We start from the raw sequence: 21,992 nt of genomic DNA, 5'->3' as shown, positions 1-21,992 counted from the left end.
TAAGGATCTTAATAATTCTTATCTGTGAGAGGAATGAAGTCAAGCTAAAGTAATAAGTAAAAAAAGTTGCAGTCACCCATTACTAGCCAGGAAAGGGGATATTTACTCTTTTCTGGTTTGGACAATGTTCTTACTTCTGTCTGTTCAGACACGATCAGGAAACGGTCTTATTATTTGTCTTGCTCCATTACAGTCACAAAGCAGTCTTGTCTGAGGTTGTTGTTAAATAAAAGCGCTTATACTCAACATAAGAACTTTGCAGATTTCCTGAGAGTGTCTGGCCAGCTCCCGGCTAATAGGGGCTGCCTTTCACTTTCTTGAACTAAATGAGAATGTTTTGCTTGAAGGGCAGGGCTGGCCAGGAAAAGAACGGCTATTATTATTATTTATACATATTGACAGGTTTCTAGTTTATAAAGTCCCTTTATAGGCATGGTATAACTTGAGCCTCTCAGAACAATCCTGGGAGATTGCACAACTGTAGGGGCCCAATTCATAATGTATTCCATGTGACTGGCACCACCCCAAAGTGACGAGTGACTTGGAGTTGTGCAATAAGGCTGCTGCATTCTTCTTCTTTATAATTTATGAAAATTGAGTCAGAGAAGCTTCTTGAGTATTCCTTATTTCCTAATAAACCCTAGAGTTCTCTCTGGCAACCTGCTCAGCTGCTGACGTTGATCCTTGATTCAGTCATAGTTTCCACCTCCAGACAATTTCTTCAGCCTGTTCTGTTATAACCTCGACTATACTGGCTACCAAATAAAAAAAACCTTCTCCTCCTTCTACAACTTTGTCCGTGCCTTCCCAAAACAGGATGATTAAAAGGTTAATAATTTAAAACACACTCACTTCCTAGAGAGCAAGAGGAGAAGGGGGAGTGTGTGTGTGTGTGGATGTGTGTGAGTTGCCTAAAAAGTTAATATACCATAGTATATGTTGCTTGCAATGTCAGAATGGCAGATGGAAAAATGATTTTGAGTTCTGAAGAAATTTTAAAAAGCAGAATACCCTACTAAATGCAGAGGCTGAAATTTTTAAATGCAAACTGAGCTGCTAATAACATTATCTTTCCACAGTCTTGGAAACCTACCAAGTAAAATGTCAAAGGAAAATGGAATTCCCCATGAAATGCCCCTTAATAGTGAACTTTTTTGTCCAGGACCATCTTTTTGAAACTGGGAAATTCCCTCGTGCTACTAAATTTCTCTCCTGAAACATTTTATAAACTGAAACTGAAAATGAAATACTCTACTGATATAAACAGGCAGTTCCCGGAAAGACTGCAGGCTCTGATTCAGATTTGCTCAGGAAATCCTGTCACAGTAATTCACAAAGTCAGTGACTCTGGGCAATTCATCTAACATCTCTTTCATTAAGTTACCATGCATTCTTCTCTCCTCTATTACCTGAGAGTACCTTGGATATTCTACCTCATGGAACAAGATAGCAAGGGACTGAGGCATATATCTACTCCTCAGTCCCTTGTCCAAATGCTATGAAATAGCACCAAAATCTCTAACTCCACCCACTAGCAATTTGCACTTTTTGGCAAACAAGTTTCCCTGCATGGAATACTTTCAAAGATTTTGGTTGCTGATCAACTTACTCTGAATGATCACAATAAATCCTTCAGTCTTTCTAAAGGACTTCTGTTTCTTTAGCCACATAACTCAGATCATGCTGATATGGAAAAATCTGAGTCAGATTTAACATACTAATTGAATGTTTTCTGCCAAATTATGCTTTATTTGCACTTTTAATTTTTTTAAGATTTTATTTATTTATTTATTTGACAAATAGAGAGCACAAGTAGGCAGAGCGAGAGGGAGAACCAGACTCCCAGCTGAGCAGGGAGGCTGATGCGGATCTCGATCCCAGGACACTGGGATCTTGACCCGAGTCAAAGACAGCCGCTTAACCCACTGAGCCACCCAAGGGCCCCTATTTGCACTTTTAAAAACTTAACAAAAAGGGGCACTTGAGTGGCTCAGTCAGTTAAGCACCTTCCTTGGGCTCAGGTCATGCTCTCAAGGTCTTAGGATGGAGCCCTGCCTTGGGCTCGCTGCTCAGCAGGGAGTCTGCTTCTTTCTCTGCTCCTACCCTCTGCTCCCCACTTCATATTCTCTCTCTCAAATAAATAAAATCTTTTAAAAATAAATAAATAAGTAACAAAAAATAAAATAAACTTACTAATATGATTTGATTTGTTTCAATGAGAAAATAAAAAAAGCTATAATCGAGGCTATAATCTAAAATGTAAAAAAATAAAAATTAAAAATAAAAATTCCTAAAGCTTTACAACCTAAGTGAAAAACATTTTCTATGTAGTAATTTATTTGGTTAATTAATGAAGAGGGGTTTCTAGTAGTTACCTCTAGATTCTGAACTTGATTTGTTCTGGTCCACCTTTTGTTGAATTGAAAACACAGAGGGGAATGAAAATAGCATTTATTGAGGGTATGCCACATACTAACTATTTTATGTTCATTATCTTACTTTATATTTATAAAATTTGTTAGAGCAATACTTGCACAAAGGGAGAGAAGAAGCCTTAAAGAATTTAAACATAACTGCCCAAAGTTATGCAGTTCATAAACAAAGAAGCAGAAAACTGAAGTCAGATATGTATAATTCCAAACATCTCACATAGACTGTTAGTGAAAAACAAGCCAGGTGAACAGAGTATAGTGTGAAACTAATTACATAAAGTGAGAAACATAATATACATCCACATATATATTTTATATTTAAACCTATTAGCTTTTTACTGAAGTATACCAATATACAGAAAAGTGCATGTTAAGCATAACCTAAAAGACTGTATATAAAGTGAACACACCCATGTAACTGGCACCTAGAGTCTAAGTTCTAGATCAAGAAACAGAACATTACTATCACCCCAAAAGTCTAAAAGCATAGATTAGTTTTATTTCTGTACTTAATAGAAACAGACTCATAAAAATATATACTGTTTTGTCTGATTTTTCCATCCAACATTATCTTTGTGTGATTCATCAATATTGTTGTACATTGTCTAATCTCATGGCTGTTTGGTGTTACATTGTATAAATGTGCCACAATTTATTTACCCAATTCTACAGTTTATGGGTATTTGGATAATTTCCAGTTTGCGGCTATTATAGATAGCATGGCCATGAACACACTAGCATTTGCATATACATGTTCACATGCCTAGAGGAGGAATTGACATGTCATAGAATCTGCCTAGCCACAATTTTAATAGAAATTGCTTTACAGTTTGAAAAATTGGTTCTACCAACTGACACTCCCACCAGCAGTGTAGGAGAGTTCCAATTGCTACAAATCCTCACCCACACTTGGTATAATCTGTCTTTTTAATTTTTAGTTAGTATTTGTATAGTGGTATCACACTGTGGTTTTAACTTGTAGTTCCCTGATAACTAACAGTGTTGAGCACTTTAACTCCTTCATTTGCTATTTGCTACTTAGATAGCCCCTTTTGTGAGGTATCTAGGTCTTCTGCCTAGTTTCCCATGGGATCATCTGTTTTATAGTTTTAAATGTTGAACCATGTGCATATATTACTTATTTTTTAAGCACTGTAATTAAAATATGACTTTTATAGAGTTCTATGCTTCATACTCTCTCCTTCTTGGAAATTTGTAATATACTAATATTATAAGACCTCTGAAAAGTCACCTTTTTCACCATCACCAGTTTATAGAAATGTTGTTTCTGGTTTTGTATAATTTTTATTTCTCATAGAATTAATAATTGCTCTTCACTTAGATTTTTGTAAGTTCTCTCTACAATTTTATCACATATTTCATTAGATCTATCAAACATCAATATAATTTCCCCCAAAACTCAAAATTAATAATCTAGAAAATCAATTACTTTAACTAGTCTTTCCCTTGGAATCTGCCATTTCCCTGCTCCAATGAAAAAAGGTTGCTCTCCAATTCTGCCACTTCCTGGGGTTTACTTTCCCACGCTCTGGTCCTGTTTTTCTGGATCCCATGTCTTTCTCTTTCTTGATTTATTCCCATGTTTTGTTGGAGCACATCCTCCAGTATCTTTCTTTAAAAGAAAGAAAGAAAGAGAAAGGGAAAAGGTGGATGGAAGGAATGGAAACATTTGCATCTTTGTATATGTGAAAACATTTTTATTCTGCCCTTATACTTAACAGTTTGGCTGACTATAGAATTGTAGGTTGAAAGCTACTGCCCTTTAGAATATGAAGAAATTTCATTTCACTATGTTTTAACAAAGAAGTGTTACTGTTGAGAAATCTAATGCCATTCTAATCCCATCCCTTTATTCTTGTTTCTTCTTTCTGAAAACCTGTAGAATCTTCTACTTGTTCTTAGGGTTCTGACCTTTTCAATGATGTGCTTATATATAGGTGTTTTTTCATTCACTGAAGGTACTTGGCCCTTTCAATATGGAGACCCCTACCCTTTGATTGTGCCAAAATTTCTTGAATTATTCTTTTGGTCATTTCCTCTCCTCCTATTTTTGGTTCTTTTCTGGAACTCTTTAGTTTATTAAAACTGGAAAATTAAATGAATGAAAGGGAAATGTTTTCTGAGCACTTTTTGTAGCAAAAAGTTTATTAAGCAATAAAGTACAGAGTATCAGGCCATATCTTAAAACTAAATATTTTATTTTAAATGATCAAAATTTTAAAATACAGTGTTTCATCACAACTTCCCAGTATTGTAAAATGTAACATTGCCACTCTCATTTCAGGCAACACAAAAATACAGGAAACATTTTTTTCTCTGCTGACAGAAATCCCCCACTTATGTCAGGCATTCCTATTACTGTGGCTTTAGAATTCATTAAAATGCCTAATATAGACTTGGTATTGGATACATTATTTGCACTCATTCCACAAAATAATCAAGTAGAAAGGTGTTTGTTCTAAGGTAAAAAACAGAAAGATGTTTGGTTGTTGGTGGCTAAAAATTAAATGCATTCCTCACGGACCTATGAGAAACAAAATTTTCTTCAGTCTTACCTGGAATCAGAGGGACTGATTCCTTTCAAGTTTATTTTTCAGTCTCCAAATAGTTAAGGACACAAAAGGGTAGAGCAGAGGAACACGAACAGGAACGAAACACCGACACTTCTCAACAGAGTCAGACTCTGACAGGGTTTATCACCCACCTCTCACTCCTACTCACCTGGAAGTAAGGGATGATTGAAGTCCAGGCAGGTTAATTTACACCCTACCGGACTCCCTAGGCTCCTGGGTGCCCGGCTCTCAAAGTCACCACCACGCCCACCCCTCACAGCGCATCTCGCGCAGGCGCGGAGTCGGTAATCCCGAGCCCCCCACCCCCACCCCACACCCACACCCGCCACCCACAGCCCTCCATCTCTGGGCTCTGGCGACTCCTCCACGACTAGCGGCTCCGAGGAGATTCCTCTGTGGTGTGAGAACACGTTGACCAAAATCGGACAGCAGGCTGCTGACAGGAATTTTTTTTCCCCCTCAGAGAAAACTTTTCCAAACCTGGAAGTTGGGAGAGAAGAGAAAATGAGCGTCCCTGACTCCCCATCCCTAAATCCCGCCTCAGCCCCGCGGGTGTCGCCCAGAGCGTGGGCGCCGCGCCGGGAGGCGGACAAACCCGGGCACAGCCGAGAGCCTGTGAGGAGGGCCGCCGGCCGGGGCCCCTCTCCCCGCCCCAGCGTCCGCAGCTTACGTCGCCTGAGAAGTTTCGGGAGGGAGGAGCCCGGACCGTCCGGCTCGGGTGGGAGGGCCAGGTCTGGGGAGGAAGCTCCTCCTTTGCGCGTAGCCCGGGTAGAGTAAACTCCGGTCCCCAGAAAAGAAAGTCCGCTCCGGCTCCAGAAAAGCAGCGGCTGGCGCGCGGCATGGGCTGCCTCGTGACCTAGTGTCCCGCCGCGGGAAGTGCCTCGCCGCTCCAGCTCCCGCACAGCGGGGCGCGTGCGGGCGCCCGAGCGCAGCGGACGAGCCCCGGAAACCGCCGAAGCGGCGGGCACACCCAGAGCCGGCCAGCGGCCTGAGCGCCCGCGCGGTTCGCGACGATGGACCGGGAGGCTATCAGCAGCGCCCTGCCCACGATTCCCTGCCACAAGCTCGCCGACCTGCGCTATCTGAGCCGCGGCGCGTCAGGTACTGTGTCGTCCGCCCGCCACGCAGACTGGCGCGTTCAGGTGGCGGTGAAGCAGCTGCACATCCACACCCCGCTGCTCGACAGGTAGGACACCCCAGCGAAGCCCCGAACATCAGCCCCGGGCCCGCGGGCTCTGGATCCCAAACGGCGGCTACACTTGGGGTCGGCCCCGCCTCTTCACCTCTGGGCAGCCCTTCAAGCCTGGGGGCTTGCGTGGTGGGGAAAACTGGCTTCTCTGAAGACGCACCCTTCGCATTCCTCTGCTCATCTCTCCTCTCCACTGCCCTCCCCTTCTCCGTCCCTCTTATTCCTGGGCTTCCTCTCTCCCGACACAAATGTCAGGGTGTTTCGGCGTGGGCCTTTGGTTGTTTTTGTTTTGTTTGTGGTTTATTACGTGTGGTCATGAAAGTGGAGATACCAAACTCCATTTGGTCTAGTTTCTCCTGCCTCTGTCCCAGCGAAGCCTGTCCCCAGAGGAGAAGTGTATTATTTTGCTAACAATACACTGAATTAGAAGCCAGTTAAACTTAAGACCAGAAAATTTTTAATGTCTCTCACGTCCTGAACAATTTCCGTCTACTGTCTGGGTTTTAAGGGAAAGTTAGTATTAGTTTCTGTTTCCAGAAAAACATTTCAGTCCTATACCATTGATTGACCTGTGATCGAATGTATCAGTCAGTGGGTCTAATCATTAGTCTTGTGTATTTGCCTTCCAGTAGAGGTTTAACTAGGCCCTGCATTCAGTCCCTAGTGAGTTAACATCCATGATTGCAACACTTTCCTCTCCTCCCCCTGTGTCTAATGTCAGAATTCATCATTCTGGGTGCCTGATTGGTCAGAGGCTGTGAGTATCCAGTGTCAGATAAATCCCTCAGCTTCAGCCCTGCCAGTGTTACTGGACTTCATCTGCTTGTAGCTTTCCTTTGCTGTCTTGGTATCAGGCTCGGGTGGGCCATATCTCACAGTAAATTTGGGACACCTCTGGGGATTGTTCCCACTTTTTGTATATCATAATCCAGATCTGCTGATAGAGAAGATGTGGTGTCTGTTTCACATGGGCCTTGAGTTCTGTGGAGCAAGTGCTGGGCGAATGTGCAAATGTATATGTAGTCAAGTTTGAAGGGTGGTGGTTGGTTAGAAAGGCTGAAAATATTTTAGCATTCAGCTATGTAAATTTATGGCTATCTAACCCTAATGGACCCTTTAGGTATTCTAAAGCAAGTTGATCTTCCTGTTTTGGATGCTGCTCCTCTAACCCTTTCGATTCTTATTAACAATATTCATAACCTAAAATTCTTAAGGAAATTGGTGGAAATTCTGTTGTCAAAGATGTCATAAGGACAAGCTAAACCCTCTGGCATTACTGCATCAGGTTCTTTCTCCCACCTGTTACCTAAGATGTTAACATTAGCAGTATTTATGTAATCCGAACATAGAACTAGGCTATGCAGTTGACTCACAGGGTGTCGGTTTCTTCACTTATAAAGTGAGAATAATAAATGCATGTACATGGGCTTTGCTGTGGAAAAGATTTGAATTGTTCTTTGACACCATCTGGATGAAAATAAGTTTATGTGCAGTTACATGTTTTTATTTTAGTGATCAGTGAGTCATTCCCTGTAATCTGACTTCTGCCCAATGAGTGGCCCTTTCCCAAGAGTCTCCTTTATGTGTAGATGTGTCTGACTGGTTTTTCAAACACGGTGTAGATGACATAACTGTTTTGTGACTGAAATTTTGATTTGGGTATTTTGGTGATATATCTGTGAAAGGTGTATTTAACTTCTTTGTTTTTAAAAATATAAAACCCATTTTAGACCTATTTATTTTTGGCTTTTTCTGTTTTGCCACTCACTCAGTCTTCCTGAAATCTGAATTCAAGAAGTTTCCTTGATCCTTTCTTTCTTTGATCAAGCAGTGGAATGGAAAAAACGCAGGCTTTGGAGTCTTACAACTGCAATTCAAACATGACTCCAACCCTGCCGCTTAATGTTGGCCTGACTATTAGAAAATTATTTATCTGAGCTTCAGTGCCCTCATATAGAGTGTGTTAAGGTAACCAACTTTAGAGGGTTGGTCTTCAGATGATAATATATATAAAGTGGCTGACACATAATGGGATCACAATAGAAGGAAGAATGCCTGATATTCTTAATGAGAGATAGCACATATATTAAATATCACTGAGACTTCACCAGCATGCTCTCTCTACAGTTTTTTTTTTTCAGTGTACCCAGAAATCTTTAAGTCCATTCTCTGTCTCCCTGTAAATGCTAACAATAAGATGTACTTCTTATTGACTTCAATCTCTTACTGTTTCAATTTAGGGAAGATAAATTTAATTAAAACAGGTCTCATAAACTGAATAATAGGTGGCCTCACAGTTGAAGTATTAAGCGGCTGAAGAAAAGGGAGAAGGAAAAAGCTTTTTACTTTATGTCTGCTTGAAACTCTTGAATTTCGAAACATATATATATGTCCTATTTAGAATATAAATAACTAAGATTTTTGCTTTATTTTGCCTTTTGTTTGCTTTTAGAGCAAACCTCATAGTCTGGTGTGAAATGTCTATTGTTTTCCTATTTCAACAGCCATTCATCCAGAGCTTGAGTGGTTTATGCACCAACTAATCATCATTATTTACCCAATAAACATTATTGCTTACCCAATAAACTTACTATTCTGTTATTGCTGCTACCAACACATCTGTCCATGGTAAAAACCAGTGATATCTCCAGTTCCCTTGCTTTTTTTTTTTAATATATGTCTATCTTAGTTACTACCACCTGGACATTCTATTCAGCTAGTGTTTTTCTTTCCATTTTCACTGTGACCTTTATAGTTTCAGACTCTCATTGCTTCACATCTTTAATTAGTATTGTAATATTCTAATACCTGACTTTCAAACTCTGCCCATTTCTGCTGATCCAACATCCTTCTGCCAAGTTAATAATCCTAAAAGTTTGTTCTGCTCCTGTCATTACGCTGCTCAAAAACCTGCAATCACAATTTGGTAACTACCGAATAGAGTGTAAATATCCTTACCTGACTTTAGGGCTCTGAGATGAGGCTCTGGCGTACCCTATTCACCTTCATTCCTTTCACATGCTCTGTTAGGTATCCTGATTCATATTAAATAACCTGCCATTTTCCAAACACAACCTTCACTAGTAACTTCCTAGAATACATTTGATACGTATCTGTTAGATATCTACCAGGTACTGTTTCAGGTCCTAAGGACATGCAGACGAGAGAGAAAGGCGAAGTCTTTTCCTGAGTTCCACTATATAATTTCTAAGCATTTTTGACCCTTATGCAACTATTTATCATCTAGTCATTTAAATCTGTAACATTTAAGTGTATTATTTAAATGTCTGGAAAAAATGTACATGGTATGCAACCATGAAATTTAGCATAAAATACTCTAATCAAATATAATCTAGTACAACATAAACTGTAATTAATTCAAACAGCAATAATTCTAATATCAATGTATTTTATAAACTTACTCAAATATTGTGTCCTTTCCCTTTCCTAGGAAAGTATAATAACGTGTGTATACAGCACTTTTTTCAGTCAGTGACTCAGAGAAGTTATTATAGTCTCTAAACAGACCTGTGGAATGTATATAGGGCAGATATTATCTACTTTAAATATGAAAAAACTAAGGGACAGAGAAGTTGCATAATTTAGATGAGGTCAATTAATGGGAAAAAATCTAGTCTTAATGTTATAGGCATGATTATTGTATATTCTTCATTACTTTGAAATAATTATACATTTTTTTTCTTTAGTGAAAGAAATGATGTTTTAAGAGAAGCTGAAATTTTACACAAAGCTAGATTTAGTTACATTCTTCCAATTTTGGGAATTTGCAATGAGCCTGAATTTTTGGGAATAGTTACGGAATACATGCCAAATGGATCATTAAATGAACTCCTACATAGGGTAAGTATTGTGCATTTTTAGTAGCTATAATTCTGTTATTCAGGCTGTTTGGTGTTTTGGTTTTACATTTGATCAGATTATTTGGAGAGATGTAGATGAGTCAAAAAAAGAATAATGGAAAACAATTACAGTGGTAAAGTTAGACAATTTATGGCTTCTTTTGTGTTGTTAAAAATACCAGAGATTCAGGCCCTGCATTCTGTAGGACTGAGGTTATTTTGCTTAGGTTACTGATCCTGAGGTTTAAACTGAATTCCAGTAACTACATGTATATATACAGAGGTAGGGGAGGGAGAGAGAAGAGACAAACTTTGTACACTACAGAAATAAACTCTGTACACTGTCTTATTAGTTAAGCTAGATTTTATTTTATGTTAAAAACAATTTAGGATTCAAATTAAATGTTTATAATACCAGTTCATAAAGTTCTGAATAGACCAAGTAAATCTGTCTCTGAGTACCAATGATAGACAATGGCATGAGCCATTTACCTTTTTATCCAGGTACTAGTTATTCTGGCTTTGACTCTGAATCCCATCAGTGAGCAAACTGGAGGGATGGGCCCTCATTCTTATCAGTAAGCAAATTTGTGGATCCTTAGTCTCAAGTTGTGTGTATTCATCTATTGTTGTTTGCATGAGCTTATATTATTAATACTATTTGCAACCTGCAGTTTCTCCAGAAATCTTTTTTAAATCACTTGGTCTGTTTTGTGAGTGTTAGTTTAGTTAAAACCTGGTAATGGCATCTGCAAAATCCAGTTAGTGGATGCTCCTAAATTCTGATACATCACAGTGTTCTGTAAGCAATAAGAGAGAATGGGTGCCACTGTCAGCCACTCATGTAGTGACTTCCTCTTTATTTCAAAGTATATCACTATTTATGATGGGACCACTTGAGACAAGGAGAGATTATAGTAACTGATGTCTGTGTATAAGATTTGTATAACTAACACAGCAATTGAGATACAAATGTTCCTTAAGCAAATTTTCATTTTTAAAAAAATGAATATAAATATAAATTCTGATATTTTCTTCTCACACCCCAGTACCCATTAGATACTCTGATGCCCAAAATTGGAGCCCATTAGAAATTAAAGAGCCTCCTTCAAGGGACTCCCAACCCACAGAGGTCTTATGACTTTTTTGAACTACATAATTTTCAGAAGAAATTTTTCTAAGTATGTTCATTCTCCTGGGAAGGTACACTAACTTTTATGTAGTGTAAGTACCAGGATATGTAAAACATTATATTTTAAATATATCTGCATTATATATACTTAAAAATGAAGATGATCTTTTTCTCTTTCACAAAGGCAAAACTCCCAAAGACTAATTTTTCAAGCTAGAATATAAAAATTATATGATAAGAAGTATAGGATGTTCATGCTTAGTAAATGAATATGTCATAATTTTAATTGATGTAATTATTATAATAAGGTATGATTTTATATCAATAGGAAACTTAAATTATGAATTTTGAATTGATGGTTTGGTATGTACTAGAAAGAAATTTTCTGTGTATGTGTGTGTGTGTAAGTTACTTCATATGAACCATAGAATAAGAGATAGGTGTGAGGATAGACAAGTGTTTGGGTATTACACAGAAAAAGAAAAAAATTGAAAACTGTGTTAAATGAAGAAAGAAGAGTCAATACCATGTAGTTGTATTACTAACATAAACTAAAAGAAAATATCAGTACTATAAAGTCATTATTATCTTTTCTAAAATTGAAGAAATTAAGATATACGTGGATATTAAATAATGTCAAATTGATACCATGATACTATGTAATAAAAAATGAACATATGTCTTGACCTTTATTTATACTGTATTTCCACATGGAATATTTAATTTTCTAAGTGGAAATGTAGTGAATATGGTCACTTATTTTCATTTTATTTATTTTCATGTATATGAAGAAAACGGAATATCCCGATGTTGCTTGGCCTCTGAGATTTCGCATCCTGCATGAAATTGCACTGGGTGTAAACTACCTGCACAATATGAATCCTCCTCTACTTCATCATGACTTGAAGACTCAAAATATCTTATTGGATAATGAATTTCATGTTAAGGTAATTACTTATAAAAAACATTTATCTGCGTCCTTGAGATTAATGGTTTTAAAGACTTTTTAGTGGTTTTTTCTCTACCTAACCAATTTAATATCCTTTCTGTTTTCCATAACCTACAGTCCTTTTCTTCATTATCCTTTCTTCCATCTTCAGAGGCTTATTTATTCCTAGGCTCCAGAGATAGATAGATATGGTACAAAATACAAAGTCATTATGTCCTTAACTGAAATTATCAAATAAGCCTTTTTTTTCTTTTGATTTTGCAGTTATTATAGATTCACAGGAAGTTGCAAAGATAATACACAAGAAGGTTCATGAACCTGTCACTCAGTTTCTACCAGTGATTACATCACATGTACAATTTCAATTACGTGTACAATTACAATTCAATTACATGTACAATTACAATCACACAGTACAATTTCAAGTCCAGGAATTTGACGTTGGTACAACGCATGTATATAGTTTCTGTGTTGCTTTAGCACATATGTGACCATCACAGCAAGCAAGATACAGCACTACTCTATCATCATAAATATATCACTTATACTACCCCTTTATATTCACACTCATCTCCTCCCCTTCCACTATCCCTAACCAATGACAACCACTGATCTGTTTTCTATCTCTATGATTCTGTCATTTGGAAAATGCTGTATAAGTGGAATCATACCATGTATGTGGTATTTTGAGATTAACATTGTCTACTTAGCATTATACCTTTGAGAGCCATCCAAGTTGTTGCTTATATCAATAGTGGTTCTTTTTTATTGGTAAATGGTATTTCATGGTATGCGTATACCAAAGTTGTTTAATCATTGACCAACTGAAAGGTATTTGTATTTTTTCCAGTCTTTGGCAGTTACAATAAAACTCCTACGGACAGGGGCGCCTGGGTGGCTCAGTGGGTTAAGCCGCTGCCTTTGGCTCAGGTCATGATCTCAGGGTCCTGGGATCAAGTCCCGCATCGGGCTCTCCGCTCAGTGGAGAGCCTGCTTCCCTCTCTCTCTCTGCCTGCCTCTCTGTCTACTTGTGATCTCTCTCTGTCAAATAAATAAATAAAATCTTTAAAAAAAAAAAACAAAAAACTACAGACAGTCCTGTGCAGCTTCTTGAACGAACATAAGTTTTTGTTCCATTATCTAAATGTCCAAGAGTGCAACTGCTGGATGAGGGTTTGTTTCATTTTTTAGGAAACTGCCAAACTATTTTTGAGGGGCTATTCCTTTGTACATCCTACCAGCAATGAATGATTGACCTATCTTTTCCATATCTTGACCAGCATTTGGTATTGTCACAGTTTTTTATTTTAGCACTGTAATAGGTGTATAGTGATAGCTCATCAGTCTTAATTCCATTTCCTAATGGCTGATGATGTTGAACACTTTCTCATTTGCTCTCTGTATATCCTTTTCAGTGAAATGTCTCTTCATGTCTTAAGCCCATTTCCTAATTGGACCCTTTGGATTTTTATTATTGGGTTTTTAGGGTTCTTTAAAATTTTTAGATACGAGTTCTTCATCAGCTACGTAGTTCACAAATATTTTTTCCCTTTTGGTGGTTTGTTCTTTTCATCCTTTCAACGGGATCTTTCACAAAGAAAAGTTTTAATTTTTTTTTTAAAGATTTTATTTATTTATTTGACAGAGAGAGAGATCACAAGCAGGCAGAGAGGCAGGTAGAGAGACAGGAGGAAGTAGGCTTCCTGCTGAGCAGAGAGCCCCATGCGGGGCTCAATCCCAGGACCCTGAGATCATGACCAGAGCTGAAGGCAGAGGTTTCACCAACTGAGCCACCCAGGCGCCCCAGAAAAGTTTTAATTTTGATGAAGTACAATTTATTGGTTTTTTTTTCTTTTATGGTGATTCTTTGCTGTCATATCTAAGTAGCCTTCATCAAGCCATAGGTATTGAAGATTTTCTTCTGTGTTATCTTCTAAAAGTTTTAGAGTTTTATGTTTTACATTTAAAGCTAGGATCCACTTTGAATTAACTTTTGTAGAAAGCATAAGATTTAGGTGCCTAAAGGCACCAGATGTAGTAGTGATTTCATAATTTACCCTGTATCTAATGGACGACAGCAAATAAAAAGTAGTTGCTAAGTAATTAATACTAAAATGTAACTCACTTTATTTTTATGTTATTTTGCTATACTTCTTATAATAATATGTGTAATTGGAGATTACTGTAAATGCCAAAAACTGTTGAAAGAAAAAATAACAGGGAAGTTGAAACAATAGAAAAATTAATACAAAAAATGTGAGAAAAGTTAAATTAAAAAAAAAAAAATCTCTGTTAAAGGCACTTCATCTCCCCAGAATAAAATGGGAGGGGAAAGGAAAAAAAGCAAACTGCCATCTCAATAATACTGAAAAAAGAAACTGATCTATTATAAATCAGCTATAACCACATAGGTGGAAGTGCCTTACTGGTCAGCAAGTCCCTGGGTGCTCACTATAATAGTCCCTTGTCTCCCAAGGAAGTTAGTCTATGACAGGGGAGTCTTAATATCTATACTTAAATTATTGTGACATTTTCTTATATTATCAATCAAAACACCTTCCCTTTGTTTTCATCCATGGGTCCTATTCTATTCTTTGTGATAAACTGAATAAGTCCAATTCTACTTCCCATATAACAGTCCTGTCAATGTTTGCAGATGGCTGTAATCTCCCTGTGCCTCGCATACACTTGTGTTTTGTCCTTCTCTCTTCTGAACATCCTTAGTTCTTCAGCCAGTTTCCTTATTACATTGGTTTTAATCGCAGGTGCTATCCAGATGCTTCAGTGTTTAAACGTCTGTTCAATTTTTATCCTCACAATGAAACAAAATACTCCTAATATGACCTTATGAATATAGACTTGAATGGAAGTGTCATTTCCCTAAACACTTTAATACTTAATGATTCGTTGACTTGGGGGGGGGGGGTGTGGTGATCATATCACAACATTTAAATTAGGTGTAGCATCAACAAGCCCTGAGAGGTTCTTTTATTCAGGTATTATTGCTTAAGCCACATCTCCTTATCATATACTTTGAAAATACTTTTTGAACATGATCAGATTTTATTTTGTTAGATTTGAGTGATCACTTCAGCCTCTTAAGATCTTTTTCAGAATGATTTCTGTAGATCAATGGTTTTAACTTGTCTCCCAGCTTTGTGTCATCCTCAGATTTAATTAGCTAGTTTTTGTATCTTTAAGTCATGATTAAATATTAACCAGTACTCGGATCAGAGCCACACAACATGGTGCTTAGAACCTCCCTCCAGGTCGATATCAATCCTTAATTAGCACTTTTGGAGAATAATCACTAATCTTGTGTGGAATACTTATAAAAGAACTGTTATACTGCCCATATTTCTCCATTTTGTTCTTAAGAATATCATCAGAAAAAAGAAAAAAATGTAATCATGAGACCTTGCTTGACTACTTTTCCAGTTCTCCTACTGGCTTACTCCCTCATCTTCAGAGTGGCTTTCCCTGATGACCCACCCAGTTCCTCTGTGTCTTTGTATCTTGATTTATGCTTCTTCATATTATTGTTCACCATCCATCATAATATTTTTACTAATGTGTTTATTGACTCTCTCCCCCAATTAGAATATAAACTCCATGAAGACTGAAATTTAGTCTATTTTATTAACTAACACCTGCTCAGCACATGCCATACTGAAGCATTAACTAAGTATTTGTTGAATAAACAAATGAGTGAATTCCATATCTTCTATATATACCAGATAGGCCTGATAATGTAATAGTCCAGCATGTTATTATAAAATAACAAAGTGTTTTATAATATGTAAACTGTTTTAACATTTAATTTTTAACAGTACTACTACTGTCAAAAAACGAAATGAAATTGGTCATAATTTTATTCAGTAAATATTTATGGAGCAGCAATGACATTGTGCCAAGCTCTTGAGATGTAGCACATGAGACCTGAAATTGACCACTGGTCTGGTATTATTTTTTTTCATGAATTCTTGCTGGCATCCCTTATATTAAATTTTCTAAATTTTTTAAGCAGGGATTAAAGTGTCTACCAATAGTGTTTACCAATAAGTAGATATGCAAAATCAACATTTTTTTTTCATTTTTGAAAGTCAAAATGTCATTTACTCTTCTCATATCCTATAGTGCCTCTCCATTCTGTCCCACAAAGAACACTAATAGCACCATGGAGGTATTTGCAAGTTTTCTCAATAACCTGAAATATACATAAAATAACCTGAGATTTGCACTTTTTAAACTTTTCAATGTCCTTGGACTTTACTTTCTTCATCTCAGTCTGGAAACTATAGTTAACAGAGTAAACAGAGGCAAAGTAATAGGTAATGATTCCTACTTTCTTCTTTTCACTGACCAACAGGTCTTTGCTATGAACAGAATTTAGAATAGTTTGACTTTGTTTAGTTTTTGTAATTTTTATTACTTTTCGTATATACAGAGCTGTGACCTTTCTAATACTATTCTTATAAATTAGCAACATTCTTTTACATGCATCCTATGTGTCTCTACTTTTTACTCTAATTTATAAATGTCCCTTAAAAGTCAAAGTTCATCACCAACCATGAAAAAGTAATGGTTATTTACTCTACATATCTTCTTGGAAAAGTCTTTAAATGAAGTGCAAAATATCTTTTTTTTTTTTTTTAAAGAATATACAAGCACTCATGAAGCCTCCAGCTGTATACAACAATTGCTAATCTTTTTTTTTTTTTTTTTTTTAAGATTTTATTCATTTGCTACAGAGAGAGAGATCACAAGTAGGCAGAGAGACAGGGGGAAGCAGGCTCCCTGCTGAGCAGAGAGCCCGATGCGGGGCTCGATCCCAGGACCCTGAGATCATGACCTGAGCCGAAGGCAGAGGCTTAACCCACTGAGCCACCCAGGTGCCCCCAAAATATCTTTAAAAATACTTAACATGGGGCACCTGGGTTAAAGCCTCTGCCTTAGGCTCAGGTCTTGATCCTGGGGTCCTGGGATCAAGCCCTGTGTCTGGCTCCCTGCTCAGCGGGGAGCCTGCTTCCCCCCCCCCTGCCTGCCTCTCTGCCTACTTGTGATCTCTGTCTGTCAAATAAATAAATAAAATCTTTAAAAAAATAAAAATACTTAACGAAATTAAATGGAAGTTTACATCTTGCTACCATTTTCTGAAATAAGTTTTCTCACTGGAATGCTGACCAGAAACATAGTATCTGAAAGAAAAATATTTACTCTGATTAAGGTCAACTGAGACTTTTCTACTTTAAAAAGAGTACATTCAGTTTGGTTATCTATCAAGTGTCCATTAGTGCACCTTAGATACCAATGAACTAGTTAGTGATAGGCTTTTTGAAATGAAAATATTTATATGTGCCATATTCACTTTCTCTGCTATTCTCAGGCCGGTGTGGGAACCAGAATACTTCAGGTTTATTCTTCATAACTTCTTACATGATAACTTTATAGTTTTGTAGATAAGAATAATATATGTAAATGAAAATAGCTATTCTAATAGGGTGAGAGGATTGTGGATGATTTTTATGAGTAGTTTGTTTTAATTTCCTCTGATTTTATAAAATCATCTTTTTAGTTAAAAAGAAAGCCCTTAGCTTCAAAATGCATGTTAAGATCTGTAGAATGGGAAAGTTCTTATTCTCTGTCTTCATGGCTGAATGATAAGAAGAAGAAGAAGAAAGGGGAGAAATAAAGTACCATGTGAAAACCAAACAAAATCAGCTCATAGATTTCTGATTAAGGTTTTTAGGTCAGGTTTGAAAATAAAGATGAAGATGTTGGTAAAGGAGCACATAAGGAAGCAAGCTCAGGAACACATTTTCTACAATACTGTATTTAAACCAACATTTAGCCCAGTAATTTGCAAATTATGGTTCAGGTATAAGGTGAGACCACATCTCAATTTTTTTTTTTTTTTTAGCATTTTTCACTTGTGGCATAAAAATAAACTCTACTTATCATAGTAATGCTTACTATTCTAGTAAATGTGCAAGTGGAATGCTGGTTTTTGGTTTTAGAGGGTAGGGGGGAAGAACAGATAGTAGTGAATAAGAGCAACTTGTATACAAAACATTAATAATATTAACACATAGATCACTTATTATGTGATAATGTTCTAAATGCTTTGCTTAGAATCAGTCATTTAATTTTCTCACTGCAACCCTGCAATATAGACAGTGTTTTTATCCCCAGATTGCAGGTGGGCAATCACACAGGGACACAGAAAAATTTAAAACTTCCTCAAGTTCACACACATTTAATTAAGTGGTAGAATTTGAATATAAATATAATACAACTTTAGGCTCTACAACCTATGTTCTTAGCCATGTGGTATATTGCCTTTGAGAATCCAGCTTAGCTTTTCATGTATTGGCACCATGTTTTCTCTTGGTCGTTTCTATTTTTTTTCTTAGACTTACCCTTTTATTTTAATAATGTATGGAAAAATGTATATAGTCTGTCCCCTCCCTTAGAGTAATATTTTTTAATATCAAATTCATCTAAACACTAAACAAATTTTTTCCTATTAAAACTAGTAAAAATATTAGAGTTAAGTAATTGAAACACAAATGGTGTGCTAGATAGAGTTCTTTTCCCTCTGTTGACTCTAACTTATGCAGTGTGAAGATCGAAGTAATTTAAATTAAATGTTTTTTTTCAGTATTTAAATTTATTTATTTTTTCAGCGTAACAGTATTCATTATTTTTGCACAACACCCAGTGCTCCATGCAATACGTGCCCTCCTATTACCCACCACCTGTTCCCCCAACCTCCCACCCCCAACCCTTCAAAACCCTCAGGTTGTTTTTCAGAGTCCATAGTCTCTTATGGTTCGCCTCCCCTTCCAATTTTTTTTTTTTTAATAAACATATAATGTATTTTTATCCCCAGGGGTACAGGTCTGTGAATCACCAGGTTTACACACTTCACAGACTGTTATTAAATACTGTTTCTGTTCTTATATGTTGTCTTCCATTTTTTTAAAAATAAGGAACCTTTTAAATAGGGAGTTATAAGATTTTGTGTAACATCTACACAAAATTTACAAGTGAAGCAAAACTAAACAATATATCAAAACTGTAGAATGTCACCAATAATTCTTAGGCATTCCTTATCATGGACTTAAATAATCTTTATATGCTAAATAAACTGTTGCCAACAGATATGATTCTTTTAGTGGTAGGCACAAATCATATAATAATGACCTATATACTATATTGGAATTTTACTTGCTTCAGAATTTAAGGTTGCTATTTTTAGGGCATTGTAAATAAGAACACATAAATCTGAAGTTGCAGGCAATGCCCAGTTGCAGTCATATTAGATACCAGTAGTTTCACAGTTCTGTGGGGTGTAGGAGAATTTTGAAAGCACATGCTGAAAAACTACTTATCTTAAAAAGTAATGTTTGACATATATGCTCATTCAGAATTTAAGACAAAAAATACTCTGGTTTAATTTTTCAAAACTCGGTCTCCATCTTAAAATTTGTGACATTATGCTGAACTTTAAGTCAGTATGTATTGCTTCAAGAGTTATTGGGTTCAGTACTCTAGAGTTTAATGTATTAAGAAACTGATAGAATATGTAGAAATTAAATATTTATATAGAACATTTCCTCTGGTCTCATACCTAAATACAATGAATATAAATAAAGACAGTTCTTGGTTTTTTTTTTTTAAAGAAAACATTTTAAAATTCAATTATTTACTCTTTTCCCTTACAGATTGCAGATTTTGGTTTATCAAAATGGCGTATGATGTCCCTCTCACAATCACGAACTAGTAAATCTTCACCAGAAGGAGGGACAATTATCTATATGCCACCTGAGAACTATGAACCTGGACAAAAATCAAGAGCCAGCGTCAAGCATGATATCTATAGGTATGATGTTACTTTTGCTCAGAGTTAACCTTGTCTAAAAACAAGATTAATTAGAATTTTGAAGCTTCATTTTATTTTCTTTTAAATTTTATTTATTTGAGATAGAGCACAAGTGGGAGGAGAGGCAGAGGGAGAAGGATAAGCAGAGTCCCCACTAAACAGGGAGTTGGATGTGGGGCTCCATCCCAGGACCCTGGGATCATGACCTGAACTGCAAGCAGATGCTTAACTGACTGAGCCACCCAGGTGCCCCAAAGCTACATTTTAATGTAATTTTTAGTCTTCTCTCATAAGTGTGGTAAAATAAAGTAGAGACCACAGGGGTTAATATTTTTCAAATTAAAGATGCCTTGCTTTAAGCCACTTCTACATCCTTGAAAAAATTTGAAGCATATCTTATCATCCTGTCAATTTATAATATAGGACTAAAAGGTTTTTATCTTATGTGACATTGATGGAGGAGGGAGGAAAATAGTGTGGTTAACATTTAACATTACCAAAGGAGACAATACTTAGACCAAAAAAAAAAAAAGTTAACAGAATAGGGCTACATGAGACCATCTTTTTTATTGCTCTTTGTTTTGTATGAATCATAGAACCATGTAATTAGAGGTCATTAAGAATCATCCACAACAAGTTATCCTTGCCTATAACTTCAAATTTTTATTATAGTAATTTGCTAATTTTTCAAATTGAATTAATTCCCTTTTAGAACAAAATTGTATATATACATTCATCACTTTGATTGTGTACGGTGATTCTTTATATAGTATTTCGCTGCCTTATTACTTGCAAAAATGATATCTCCACAGTCAGCTTTTAAAATCAGTGCTCTTTTAGTTTATTATATATAGTTAGTTTATACTGTCCTGTATGTATATTTTTATCTTAAACAGCTATGCAGTGATCATGTGGGAAGTCTTATCCAGAAAACAGCCTTTTGAAGGTAAATGTACTTTCATTTCCTTATTCTAGATGATGCCACCTTGGTAGGCCATATCCAGAACTACTTAAATAAATCCCATCTTGTTTTAAAAATGCCTACCATGCATTTGTGGAAAACACACTATAAAAACATAACAATTTATCAGTTCTGAATCCACTGTATATTGGAAACTGTACTAGAATAAGGGTTAGAAAAATGTAGGTTCTAATTCTTGTTCTGACAGTAATTAGCCCTGTGATCAAGCCACTAAATCTCTTGAGTCTTCATTTCTTTTTTATTTGCAAAATGAAAATTTTAAATTTTTATTTCTTAGATTCATTCCAGCTATAAAACTCTTTATTTGAAAATTTAATGTTTCTTCTATAACAAACAAGGAAGAATAATTTTTTTTAAGTTTTCTGATAACACTGTCCATTTCTTTATTTGGAGGATTATATAGGTCAACTTGCTGTGTAATAACCTCAGAATCTCAGTAGCTTACAAAATAAACATATGTTTCTCACTCACATTAGATGTGAGTGGCCATTCTTGGCTGTGCTGGGTTCCATTCAGTTCTGCTGAGCTGTGCTCTATTCATGTTCCACTGGCCAAATCAGATACATGACCAAGCTTAAAATTAATGAGGTGAGGTGAGGCTATAAACTCCACCACAGGAGGCATACGAGTCTGCTGGGTTATATATGTGTGTATATATATATGTCTTTAACAAAAAGGGGGGTAATGCATTATTCCTAAGATTTTAAATTTCCCTCATTTTCATTTGGTTGACTTTAGAAGGTATTTAAGTAATGTATTAAATCATAATATATTTCTAATGAATAAAATATATTTGTTTTGACAGAAGTCACCAATCCTTTGCAGATCATGTATAGTGTATCACAAGGACATCGACCTAACACTAATGAAGAAAGTTTGCCACTTGATATACCTCATCGAACACTTATGATCTCTCTAATAGAAAGTGGATGGGCACAAAATCCAGATGAAAGACCATCTTTCTTAAGT

General features: G+C 36.4%; 1 protein-coding gene across 1 annotated transcript in view; it reads left to right on the top strand.

The window, feature by feature from the left end:
• Nucleotides 1-5,787: 5,787 nt before the first annotated feature.
• RIPK2 (receptor interacting serine/threonine kinase 2) overlaps nucleotides 5,788-21,992 on the top strand; it is a 31,433-nt gene continuing 15,228 nt past the window's right edge. Inside the window, exons 1-6 of the mRNA XM_046012691.1 lie at nucleotides 5,788-6,212; nucleotides 9,923-10,076; nucleotides 11,999-12,154; nucleotides 19,884-20,041; nucleotides 20,938-20,987; nucleotides 21,829-21,990. Of these exons, the coding sequence (XP_045868647.1) occupies nucleotides 6,040-6,212; nucleotides 9,923-10,076; nucleotides 11,999-12,154; nucleotides 19,884-20,041; nucleotides 20,938-20,987; nucleotides 21,829-21,990 (853 nt within the window). The 5' untranslated portion in view covers nucleotides 5,788-6,039. The remainder of the gene's footprint in view (nucleotides 6,213-9,922; nucleotides 10,077-11,998; nucleotides 12,155-19,883; nucleotides 20,042-20,937; nucleotides 20,988-21,828; nucleotides 21,991-21,992) is intronic.

Source organism: Meles meles, chromosome 1 (assembly GCF_922984935.1).
Source record: "Meles meles chromosome 1, mMelMel3.1 paternal haplotype, whole genome shotgun sequence".
Taxonomy (NCBI): domain Eukaryota; kingdom Metazoa; phylum Chordata; class Mammalia; order Carnivora; family Mustelidae; genus Meles; species Meles meles.
Note: the sequence above shows the minus strand (reverse complement) of the source record. Positions and strands in the feature narration are given on the sequence as shown.